At 43.8% G+C, this 12,858-nt stretch overlaps 2 protein-coding genes across 4 annotated transcripts in view; both read left to right on the top strand.

Moving 5' to 3' along the window:
- BAG1 (BAG cochaperone 1) overlaps positions 1–3,176 on the top strand; it is a 33,694-nt gene extending 30,518 nt beyond the window's left edge. Inside the window, exon 7 of the mRNA XM_014602749.3 lies at positions 29–3,176. Coding sequence (XP_014458235.1) covers positions 29–118 — 90 coding nt within the window. The 3' untranslated portion in view covers positions 119–3,176. The remainder of the gene's footprint in view (positions 1–28) is intronic.
- Positions 3,177–5,017: 1,841 nt separating this feature from the next.
- ZNF830 (zinc finger protein 830) overlaps positions 5,018–12,858 on the top strand; it is a 109,874-nt gene continuing 102,033 nt past the window's right edge. The window contains exons 1-6 of one of the 3 annotated variants that reach the window (XM_059728524.1): positions 5,018–5,154; positions 5,760–5,856; positions 8,289–8,409; positions 9,258–9,291; positions 11,349–11,566; positions 12,059–12,149. In XM_059728524.1, coding sequence (XP_059584507.1) covers positions 5,039–5,154; positions 5,760–5,856; positions 8,289–8,409; positions 9,258–9,291; positions 11,349–11,566; positions 12,059–12,149 — 677 coding nt within the window. In that variant the 5' untranslated portion in view covers positions 5,018–5,038. The remainder of the gene's footprint in view (positions 5,155–5,759; positions 5,857–8,288; positions 8,410–9,257; positions 9,292–11,348; positions 11,567–12,058; positions 12,150–12,858) is intronic. The other 2 variants (XM_059728525.1, XM_059728523.1) reach the window with 2 other exon arrangements.

The raw sequence follows: 12,858 nt of genomic DNA, 5'->3' as shown, positions 1-12,858 counted from the left end.
CTGATATTTGTTTGTTTCTTATTTTCAGGCTTTTCTTGCCCAGTGTGATACAGTTGAAGGAAATATCGGTCAACAAATGGATAAACTACAATCAAAGAACTTGGCACTGGCAGAATGAGGCATCACTCTACCTAGGAGAAATAATTGCTCTATGAGCAAGAAGAAAAGTTTGCTCTTTGTTTTGGAGCACATAATCAGCTTTTTTTCTTTTTTTTTTTTTTTTTTTTTTTAGCCCAGTCTATTTCGACTGGAACTAGTCAGTCATTACTTGCTGGTTGTCACTTTGCCACTCGGTTAAAGCTGTTCTTTCCAAAAGGAAAAAAAAATCCTTCCTGAAGAAATAGAGAAATGTTTTTGTGGTGGGTGGTCATGTATGTTCTGCTAACTCAATATTGTATTATGTTATAAAATTCCCTTGGGAGGGCAAGTTTGGACCATTATTTTCTCTCTTCAGTGTCCATAATGTTTTAAATTAATTTGCAGCTTGGAAATCAAAAAACAGGTTTGGAAACTTTACAATTTACATCATTTCAGGTGTAAGACTTGATCTAACTTTACTGAAAAAGGCAAGCTGAGACAAGAGTTGGGAAATCTACTATTCTAATAGCATTCTTTTAGAGCAATAAAAAATACCTGACATCCATACCTATTTAATACTTGTTTATGTTCATAAATATAGGAAAGCTTGAGTACAGTGGAGGTGGTGACTATTTTAGCCTTAAATTGTCTTAATAAATGGAACATACTCTAACATGTATGGTACTAATTTATAACTACTGTTTTAAATTTCTGTGAGCTTCTTGATACTGTTGTTTTTCTTTATACACATTTCTGCTATACTGTGTGTATTTATACCATATATATTTTTCTGCAGTGCTAGTAAAAATGTGATGCTGTTCTTACAGAAGGGGGGTCAGTTAAAGCAAGTTGTGGGACTGGAGCTATTTTATCAGTTTTCTTTGAGTTCATGATGCTCTGTTTTAATGCAGTGATTATTTTTAATCCCTTAAAGAGAGTAAGTGGATGAATATATACATAATGTGTTTTACAAGGTGACATTTCAACACTAGTTGTTTTTTGGTTTGTTTTTTTTAAATACACTGCCCAAGTTAGCTTCTCCATAAAGAGAGCTGCCCTTTTATAGCTGCCTGTAACAGAAAGACCCATCACATACATATCCAGTGCTTTGTGACAAAGGAAGCAGTGACCAGTGGGTCCTGAGCCTGTGACAAGCTTGAGTGCCCTCAACTCATGGGAGTCAGGGGAAGTAGAATATGTTCAGGACAGGCCCTCAGATAAATGCCTGAGTATCTCTCCTTTCCAGGTATGTTAAGGTAAAGTCTCTTTACAAGGAAAAATGTTAAGTGTAAAGAATTAAACAAATCCTAATAAAGTAAGAAACCTCATTGTGGATAGTCCTCCAATATGACTCAAATTCCTGATTGGAGGACACTTCCCTAGTGCTGAACTGTCATCAGAGAGGTGTGGAGTACATCTGTGTTAAAAGTAGTAGCTGATAACTTACCATGTGTACGTGGATGAAGTGACCATTTTTTTCCAGTTAAATGGCAGTTTTCTATCAGCTTTTCATTTTAAACAATTTTCAAGGTCTGTAGACTATTTTAATAAGCTGGAGCTTGACAACCACTGTTGGTTAAGATGATTTATTTGGTGTTTCTCAGCATCAGTGTTTTTATAAGAATGATTTTTAAGATTAAAAAATCCTGACGTTAGGACCATGATGTCAGCTTTTAGTACTGGCATCATAGTCTGCCATGTTCACATGACCCTCCTGTATTAGAGGAGAAGACTTCTAGTCATTCCTGTGGAGCCTTGGTTAAGTATAGCAAAAGTATTGCTGCCTCTTGGCCAGATCTTGCTAGTACTTAAACCAATGGCAACAGTCCCATTTAATTCTGTTAGCCTCCATTATTAGGTGGTAAATTAGTCCTCATCTGCTCCAAAGGTAAATATTTTAACTACTTACATGTTCAGGGATGTCTGTAGTATAGTGGAATATGTCGTTCTCTCCTGGTCAGGGCACGGGTTGCATCTAGCTCTGTAACTTCTTTCTGTCCTGAGCAAAAGCAGTCAGATCTTTGTAGTATCAAGGCAGTTCAGTAATAATGGGCAAAGACTTCTTCACTTACTGTAAACGTTAAGTGAAATTTATTACGATATACTGTAAGATACTAATTTCTGACTGAAGAATTTGAAGAACATGGGCATTTTGTTGCATCTGTTTTCAGATTTATTATGCACTGAAAGTTGTTATTTTGATAACCAAATGTAAGAATGGGTTAATTCTTTTTTTGACAAATGAATGACTTTGCATGTAGCAAGCTTCCCAAAGATTTTAGTGTGGCTGGACTAGCGAAAGTAATAGTTTCTGAAGTATGAGGTTTACATTTGATTTCACCTTCCCCATAACACTGGCCTTAATCTTTTGGGGTGGGGGGAGGAAAAACAATATTTTCCATATTGGCAAAAGTGAAATGAACTATTTTTGGAGAAGGGGGAGAATAGGAAAAAAATTGAAATCAATGGGAATTTGGAAGAATAAGATGGGATTCTGAAATCAAACTTAAGCAATACTCCTATTAATTATATAGGATAGGCACACTACCCATTCTGGTACTGAATCAACTTTCCTTTACTTTATAGACCTTTCCCCTGTCTCAGAAAATAAATAAGTTATTTGCTTGGTATTCAATTCACTTATCTCAGTATTTTGTACCAATTATTATTATTTTGGATCTGTTTGCACATTTCAGGTTGACATGCATGCAGTGTCTTTCATAGAAGACAACCTGTATTGGAAGTTGTGAGTAAAACAACGCCTCTCTACTTTCCCTCCCACAAGTCCCCTTTTGGCTGCAATATGATGTAAACCAAAACTGACATCCTTAGAGCTGTAGAACCTCAGAGAAACAGGACTTCTTGTTCGTTAACTCTGAAGAATAACATAAACATGTCAGACTTTTAGTGGTGTTGTCTATGACTCAAGTTCTGTAAGTTACACTATTGTAAATCTGGAGTAATGCCTTTGTATTCATCAGCGTTGCTCCCAATTTGCAGTGGTCCATGTAACAACATAGAATTTGTTGGGATACTTTGGTTAACTTATTTGTGTCACAGTGAATGAAGGGAAAAAGAATAAAATGTGGAAAATGCAACTAGCTTCTGTGCTGTCTGGTCCTTATGATGTCATGGTTCTGTAGAGTATGAAATTAAGCTGATTAAGTAGGGATCCAGATTTTCTGACTGCTGTGGAAAAACATGGGTTTTCTCCTTTAGTAGAGAAAAACTGGGCTTTCTCTTTTAAAAGAGAAAATCATAGATTTTCCCATTTAAAGGAGAAAAATGCAAGAAATGATGGGTTCCCCTTTGCAAACTGGCTGAGTTCCAGCCTGCAAGGGGTTGTGGGGAGTGGATGGAGAACAATCAGGGCAGGAGGTGCCACATTCATGTGCGGACCTTTATGCACATGGCAGCCAGGCAGTACTGGGGAGCAGCTTTTACAGCTGCCTCCAGGTAAGTCTGTGTGGGGGGAGGAAGGAGCACAGGCCACTGTTGGGGGGGAAGAGGAACAAACCATGTTGGGGGAGAGACACACAAGCCATGTGGGGGCTGGGGTGGGGAGCAGTGGTTTGGGAGTGGAGGGCACTGTTAGAGCTGTGTGTCAGGAACTAGGGGCACTGGCAGGGCCATGGTCTGTGGGTTAGGAGTGAGGGGCAATGGCACAGACAGGGCATTGCATATCAGGGCTGCTCAGTGCCACAGTGGCATCCTGTTGAGTGAAGGGGGCAGGGGGAGCTCTGATTTTCCATGATAAAATCAAATACCAAAATGTACTGGGTATTTAGAATTAATTTTATAACTGATTGAGGCACTGGTAGAATTCCAAATTGCTTAAAAAAAAGTAAATATATCAATAAAACATGTTCAATAGCTACCTACATATATATAGTGGCATTTCATTTCAATCACAGAAAAAAATGGATTTAAGGCTTTTTAAATTAGAGAATTTAATTTATGCATTTTTATCGGAGATTGTGCGATTTTTAAACAGAGAAAACGGATCCCAGCCATAAATCCATTCCCCACTGGCATCGAAGGGGCGCAGGCCAGTCTACAGCTGAGAATCCACTTTCACTGAAGTTATAGTATCGCAGCTTTTAGATGTTTGGGCCTTTTTTTAGAAAGGTTGGTACTCGTAGGCACGAACGTCGTGTGCCTCCCGAGGTTGGGAGTGGGGGGGCACGGCGGCAGCTCCCGCAGACGGCCATGGCGGTGACAGCGGCCGGGCGCGGGGACGAGCACCGACCAGTGATGGGCGACCATCTGCAGACCGGCAACGGCCAGAGGCGATGGGGGGGTGGCAAGCACCGACTGCCCGCAGGCGCCGGCGGCAGTGTTGGCGGTGGCCAACCTCCGCGTCGCCGATGCTGTAAGGTGTACAACAACGTGCGTCACCTAGAGAAATCCCCGCGATGCGTGTAAACGCTTGGCAAAAAAATCCCTTTAGAAAGAGCGAAGTGTAAGGGATGTGACAGCCGGGATCTCCGAAACAGCTACAGTCTGGGGCTAAAAGCAGCGGTGTCTCTCGCTGAAAAGCTGGTGGCAGCATTTCTTTCTCCCGCTGCTCGGGCGCCTCAGCTGGCGCGCTCGACGCGGTTGCTCCGAGGCCAGGGCCGTCTGCAGCCGGCTCCCCCTGCGGCTGCCTGAAGGACGTTTGTGCTCGCGAAGAGGAATTGTTGCAGCTGTTCGCGCTGGTCTAATAAACGGCAGCGGCTTCACCCGAGCAGCCTGGGCTGCTGCAGTCCTCGGGACTTTTGTCCCTGTGCCTCTGGCAGGCTCGCCCAGCGGAGCAGACGCCGCGATTCACCCCTCGCCGCTCCCGCTGTCATGTGACAGCAGCCAGGGGCGGGGCTCCCCGCGGCTCCGCCCCCAGCTCCTGCGCCGCTCCAGGCCCCGCCCGACACGTTGCTGTCTTCCACGGACCGGAAGTGGCGGCGACGGTACTTCCGGGTGGAAGATGGCGGCCGCGGCGGGCCGGAAGCCGGTGCGGCAGGAGGAGCTGCGACGGCTCATGCGAGAGAAGCAGCGTGCGGGCGCGGGCAAGAAGCGCGTCGAGTCGTCCTTCGCTAAATATCCTGCTCTGGCCGCGCCCGCAAGCCGCCGGCCTGTGCGCAGGGGCGGGGCCAGCGGGTCCACCCCCCCGCCCTGGGCTGGCGCGCTCCGTGTTGGGGGGGGGGGGTTCTGTCCTGCCCTGCCCCGGGCCGTCCCGGCGGGTGGTGCTGTTGTGACGTCACAAGTGCGGGGGCTCTCGGGCTCCCCTGGGTCTGCAGCGCCGGCGCGGGTCCGGCCCGGCCCGGGGTGCCTCATGCCCCCTTAAGTGCCTCAGGTTGGTGGGTGACCCCCCCAGAGTCCCCGCTTTTCCATTTGAGTTTCACATTGCCCTTGGAGAACATGTGTATTGTACAGCCACTCGCCCCTCAGGGGACACGGGCAGCCTCGTGCATGATATGCGCAGGCAGGTTCAGAGGTGACCGGCACAGGTTTGGAGATGGGGCAGGGAGCAGAAAGCAGCTGGTCAGACAGAGGAAGGCATGAGAGCTGTGCTCGGGGAGGGCAGGGGTTTAATTGGCACACCTGCCTTGCGGAGTAAGATTGGCCCAGCCCCTCGCTGTGTTCAAGCATCTGTGTCCTTCAGAGCTTTGTCATTGCTGTGTTTCTTTAACTGGAAGCTCCACATACAACCGCTTAGGGCATCTAAGCTGCACTCTGTGCAACATGCAGATTAAGAATGAGCTGTTGTGGCAAACGCACGTGCTTGGGAAACAGCACAAAGAGGTGAGACTTGCAAAACAGCGGTTTTTCTCAAGAGTGATTTGTGGCTTCTGCTCTAGTAAATAGCATAACACGTAGCTTAGGTAGCAGGGAGGGTGAGGAAGACTTGTCATGAGCTTTATGGGCAGTGGGGGCTCCTAGCCCAAGTCTTCAAGTAATTATTTTTACTAATTATTCACTTTATTGTTAATTTTAAAACAGCTAATTATCACTTCATTTGCATATGGGATCCAATTTGTTGCTACAAAAGTCTGTTTGTATCTTCAACATTTGTCTTTCACTTTACAGTTAGTTACTCAACAGATCATTACTATGTAAACTTTCAAGCAATAAGCATTTGATTGTATAAGTAGTCTTTTCAGGGTGCATCCATGTTAGGAAAAAGGACGTGTTCATTTTAACCATATAAAGATGATTTATTATGTGTTTTTCTTAGTCTTAGCTAACCATATGTTAGCTAAAACTAAGATTTTATCACACATTAGTTACTGTGTGTTAACTAGTGAAGTGTATTTATGCTGATGTGTTGACTTGTAAAGGTAAAACCTTAGTTAAACTGGTTTTATGCTAGTGGAGCGCTAATAACTGGTGGCTTGAGATTCTGAGATTCATTGTGTACTCTTGGTGTCATGAATAAAGCTGAATGGAAGTCATTCCATATTAAAGTTACTCTCTCATGGAAATGCCATAATACCACTTGGTCTCTTGGGGCTTAAATTAAGTATGTTGGTCCTGGGTAGTCATGATTCAGTGCATTTCACTGAGCTGCCACATCATGTGTTTTGAAATGTGTGAATATACATCTTTATAAGCTAGATTTATAATTTGGCTCCTATTGTTTATAATTTATTTTTACTCTGATGTAATTGGCACCTTGAAGTTCTGAAATTTGAGTCAGAGATGTATGCTCTGATGTCTCCAAATCAGTGGTGGATGCCAGGAAGGCTTATGAGTAGGAGATGCATCAGTCCAGATGAGGGTTGGGCAGAGTTCAGCCCATGGGCTGGATTGAGCCTGCAGTGGACTCCATTACCCAGTAAGCAACTCCTCCTGGCTACCTGTGCTGGACCCAAACCTGCTGCCCAGGCCCGTTTACCCCACACCCAACACCAGCAGGGTGGCTGGGATGGGGCTGAAGGCAGCGCCGGGGAGACCCTGGGATCTTGAGAAGACCAGGGCCAGGGCAGAGCTGTGATCTGCTGCCCACATGCTCCTGCAGTGAGTGCGGGTTTGGCAGGCAGGGGTGTGCAGGGAGCGGATCACGGTTTGTCCCAGCTCCGTGCTGTCACTGCTGTAAGATCCTGACCCTGGAGCAGCTCCCTGCCCAGCTGTGCACCCTGCTCGTGCTGCTTCTGGCTGGTCTCCCTGGAGACCCTTGGAGTGTCAGGGCTGTAGATATTGACCAGATTCAGAACAAGCCCCTGTATTTGGACTTGCAGATAAAGACCTGGCCTGGAACCACCTCAGCTGCCTGAGGAATCTTTGGCTGCAGGTGTGGAGAGAACAGGGTGGCAATCCTCCATCACATGGAGACATGCAAGGTGTTTGAAATAGACCCTGTTCCCCCACTCTAGCTGCCAGCTGACTTCGGCAGCTGGAGTCATGTGGGTCTCCTGTAGGAACAGCACAGAGTATTCCTTTTTACAAAGGTAGGAGAGTACTATGGAGACCCATCCTGAGGGTCATGATGATGAGGGACCTCATCTGGGGGGGATGTTGGTAGGCATAACGAAGCTTTCATGTATGGGCAACACAAGTTGTAGGGCCTGCAGCAATCCTGCTGTGATCCCATAGACATAGAGGGCATCATGGAAGCTGCAGGCCTGCTGATAGTTTTTTGTCATTGTGTTACTTGGTCCCCTGGCCCTCCCCAGCCAGAACTGTCATTGTAGACTAGATTAGGCTGCACCAGAGCTAGCATGCAGGGTGGGTCTGGTGGGGCACCACATACAGTGCATGTCTTGTACCACGTGCCGTGTGCACAGCCAGTATAGCCCTGTGTACCACATGCAGCATGTGTTGGCCCCTCTCTGGGGCTTGCTCTGCACATGGTGCACAGGGTGCATGCCACATGGGTCACCCAGCTGGACTGGCCCTGCATGCTGGCTCTGGGACTAGTTTAGGCCTCAGGCTGTCCATGTTCAGTGCCCATCAGTCAGTGTCCAGTCTCCATGCAACACACCCTATGCGACACATACCTCATGTCAACTCCCTGTGCTGCCTGCAGTTCCCCTGGCACCAGTTCCAGCCAACGTGTCAGACCAGCTCCACGTGCCCCAAGACCAGTGGGCCAGATCATAGGGATCCTCAGGCCATGCATTTGACACATCTGAACTAAAAGCCTCTAACATTAAAACTTTGAGAGACATCAATTCTTGAGTTCTTGAGGAGAAAGTTTTGATTTTTTTTATTTGCTGCTTTAAACTTTTTTACAGAAACTTGTAGCCTTAAAAGATGGTAAACAGCTAATACCTGACCCTGCTGCTGGCACATCGTCTCACCCTGCCAAAAGAAAAGTTCTTGACACAGAAAATCAAGAAGTAAAGAAAACAAAAGGTAAAGGAAAGAGTTATTCAGTGTGTTCTGTTGCTGAACTTAAAATATGTACCTTTTCAATTTCTTTAATGCAGTAGAGAGAAGGCAGGCACTTGGATTGCTTCTACTAGCATTAATTGCATTCATAGATAGTGAAATTGAGAGATTGTTTATGAAAATTGTCTGGAAACAAATGTGCTTTGGAATTTGTCACCCTCAAAGTACTATTTCTGTGTTGTCAAAATACTACTTGTATTTATTTACCACCGATTCACCACGACCCATCATCTTAACCTTCTTTAACTGTGAGGAATGTGAATAAGGTCAGAGTCATGCAAGCAGCATTGAGTAGATGTGGGGTCAGGGCTCTGCATGCATTGGTTTGTGGAATATGTATAGTAGTGCTGTGCTGGCACAGCTTTCAGCACATTATTGTAGTGCAAGGTGTTTTTGCATATTTTTATGTAGGAAAAAATGATAACAGTGATTTTTTGATGGTTGGAATATGTTCTATATAGAAAAAGGTCAGTAGCAAAGTGATTTTATAAGTTTGTTACAATAGAGCGTTTTTAAGGTCATGCTAACTAACAAGTTATTAATGAATTCGTCTAACTTGAGAATGACAGTCTTTGGAGAAAAATGGAGTTTAATTGCCTCCCTTCAACAAAACAACAATAACAGCCCCCCGTTCTACATTATTTAGTTTTGTGCGTAATTGTTATTAATAGTAAAGAAAATAAGAACGAGCACCTAACTTGTAGCAGTTCAGAAGTCATGACAGCAACCCCCAACATTATATAATGTACATTTTCTTTATTTTGTTTTTTTCTCTTGACTGGTAATAAGTGATTCTTGATTTACTTTTTCAGGTTCAAATGACCAGACACCGACTTCTACATCTGGGCAAGTGTATATTTTTTTCATATGCGATTTATTGGTATTTTTTGTAGGCCCCTGCTAGCTATGTTTTATCCTGTTTTCCCCATCGTATCTCTGTACTTAGGCCACCAGCTTTTGGTTGATTTTTAACATAACTATAATGAATTTCTTTAATACATTAACTGTGGATAAAATTTATGCAAGTTACTTTGAGTGTGGTGTGTGACTAAATCTATGTGGTGTCAAAGGAAATGACAGGTCAAACTTTTTTGCGTTATTCCCTCTGTAGGATGTCTTTTTATTGACAATTTAGTATTACATAATCCAGAAATAGCCCAGAAATATGAGCTGACCTCACCATTTCTGGTGAACTTCAGAAGAAAACCATAATTTTGTGTAGATTTTTAATTGTTCAGTGTGTTCTGTTATATAGATAATAGTGTACACCAAGTACCGTATTTATTCAAATATAAGATTAACCCCAATATAAAACAACCCCCCAATAATTGCAATAATTTAATTCTGTATATGGAAAATGTATAAATTTGTTATAGTTTTCCAGGTATAGAATCTAATTATTGGAGATTTGCCCCTTCTCACTGCTACAGCAGGGAAAATAAGGTTGTGGGGGGTCAGGTGGCTCCCTTGTCCTCTGCAGCCTTCTGCCTCCCCCCGTTACTGTCATATCCTGCTCTCTGAGCATATGGAAGCGAGGGGAAATTTTAAAACACTGACTTTGAAAGAAACATACCTGTAGTAATTTGCATACAGGTTTCCCTTGCTTTATGCTGTACATGCGATCCTGGAAAATGGCACATAACTCGAATTCGCATAAAGGGAACCCACTTTACGATGTAACAAGTAGAGATACTTTCCAAGACCTCGACTGTAGTGACCCCCAGACCCATTTTCACAACTTTTACAAGACAATTTTGGTACTCACCAACAGCAGACAGTACACACAAGCACAGGGCATATCATAATGGGGATGGCGACTACAGAAACATGTATTGCAGACAGTGAGCGAGGAGCACAGATCCATACAGGAGACTATATTTTGGTGCGCATCACTCGCACAATGCACCACACAAAGCAGCTGACTGGGGGCTTCTACCACACCAATTGCATAAGAGTGAATTTACCTTGCATATAACGAATTTTTGGTATAAAAAGGGTCATTGCATAAGAGCGAATTCGCACATAGAGAACCTGCATAAAGCAGGGGAAACCTGTATAAGTAAATTACTGTGGGTACCCATAGACTTAGTTCATCCAAGATTGATGCATTTTATTTATTTTTTTTTAACTTTTCCAAGCTTTAGTCCAGGTTACTCCATAAACACACTTGTAAGCATCACTTTGGTGCCTGCTTAGATATAGTACAAACTATGCATTATATTCATCCAAAGCTAAAAGTTTAATGATTTACCATATAGTTCATTGGGCTAGACCAGGGGCGGGCAATTATTTCAGGTGGAGGGCCACTTACTGAGTTTTGGCAAGCCATCGAGGGCTGCATGACAGGCAGCCAGGGGCAGATAAATATTAATTTTCTAAATTTTTTTAGGGGTCCTACAGGCTGGATAGAATGGCCTGGCGGGCCGCGTGTGGGCCGCTTTTTGCCCACCCCTGGGCCAGGCTCTAGCAGAGTCAACAGTATTTCAAACCATGGTGACTCCATAGCTCAGCACTGCTCAGTATGCGTTTTGTCCCCACCAGGGAAGATCCATGTGCTAATTAGGAACTGGGTGTTCTTGTCCCAAGTCTTGGGATCCTCCAAAAACATATATGTAGGTGAAACATAGGGTAACCTGGCTTGGTTCCACTTCGTAGAGGGTGGGGCCACACTAATTGTATGCACCAGGCTGACAGAGGTGGTAACAGAGGGATTTTTGGGGGGAACTGTTTGGGGCCCTGTTTGGTGATGTTTGCCGGTCATTTAAGGCTGGTGAATCAGGGAGGCCGGGGGGGGGGGGGGGAATGAGAGAACTTGTATCATCTTGTATTTGAGTAAATATGGTAAATGGGTTTCATATACTTTTATCCAGTTACAAGTGTTCACATTCTATGTCCTGTCTTAGGCTACCCACAAACTTTTTTGATGAACCAGAGCAAGCAAGTACAAAAGGACGGCTCTCAAAGGGTTCAGCTCCCACAGTACTGCCTGGAGATGATGATGATAATGATAACGATGACGAAGAGAAGGAAGAACAAAAAGATGATGCTAGCAAATCTAGTGCACAAAAATCAGAACTTCCACCTCCAGCTCAAGAAGCAGTAGCTAACACTTTACCAGCAGGTAACTGAATTACACAGCATAACATTTGGTAACAAAAATGCTGCTTGCTAACGTGTTACAAACGATGCCAGACCTTTTCTCATTTAATACAGCTAGCACTTGAATTAGTAGTTATGGGTGCGTTCTGTTTGTTTCAGTTATTTCTTGTCTAATTTTTCTTTCTTTAATAGCTTTTCATCTTGATCTATATAGAATTTGTTTAGATGATTATATGAGCTAAAGCTTCCCATGTAACAGACACTCTCCAAGTTTATATCATACACTATTTTGTTAGCATGTCAGTCATTTTGTATTGCATTTCTCCTTCATCCTATTGAAGTTTGTAGATGTAAAATATGTAATCATACACTTCATGTCAATTATTTGACCTATTCAAGAGGAGTATTGTCTGGCTACATTTTTCTTGGTTAGTACCATCGTCCCTTACATTTCTCTGTAGTCAAAATTTTTTGTGGAGATTTGAATAATAGTTTTCTGTGTCCTTTCTTTTAGACTTCTTTGACAACAGAACTGTATCTGCTCCTATGGTTTCCCATTCTGGGTCCATACAGAAACCAGAAGTACAAGAAAAAGCAGTGGAAAGGTAAATTAGTCCAATCAAATGTTATTACATTGAGGAATGCAAACACTTTTTACTCTTCCAGGTAACACAGACAACTTGATAACATGTAGGCATATCATATTCAAAACTGTTTTAAGGAAACCTGTTTATTGGTTCTTGTATAAATGTTCCTTCATAGCAGGATGTCAAACTCACCTTGCACCACTGGACTGCATCCAGATGGTGACATGCAGCAGTGTTGGCTCCAACCTGGGGCACGTAGCATAGTTCTGCCTCCCACTGTGTCCCCTGTGCTGTGGCAATGGGCAAAGTGTCTGGAGGGCACGCAGCATTGTATCAGCCCTTACTCCCTCTCCTGTTTCTGATTACCATGTCCACCAAGGTCCAAGGACCCTTGATTCTGTAGCAGGCCACTCTCCCTGGCTATGCTTCCTGACTTGGAGTGGTTAGCCAGATAGAGTACCTCTGTGGGCTGAGCCTGCCTGTGGGCCATATGTTTGAAGCCGCTGTTTATAATAAATTACCTCATTGTAAACACTGGCTAAGGGCTTCAAAATAGGAATCTAAAGTAGTGGTAGAGCTGTTGGAATTCTGAATATGGGTCTACATCCCTTTTAGCTTCCTTTTAATTTTGGCCTAGCTCTATTATCTTTTCAGTCAGACAGGTTTTGTTGTGATTAGTGTCAAACTGCCGCTGCATGTGGGGAAGTAATAGGCTCTTACTTGCTCC

This window comes from Alligator mississippiensis, chromosome 5 (assembly GCF_030867095.1).
Source record: "Alligator mississippiensis isolate rAllMis1 chromosome 5, rAllMis1, whole genome shotgun sequence".
NCBI classification, from domain to species: domain Eukaryota; kingdom Metazoa; phylum Chordata; order Crocodylia; family Alligatoridae; genus Alligator; species Alligator mississippiensis.
This window is presented reverse-complemented; position numbering and strand designations above follow the sequence as displayed.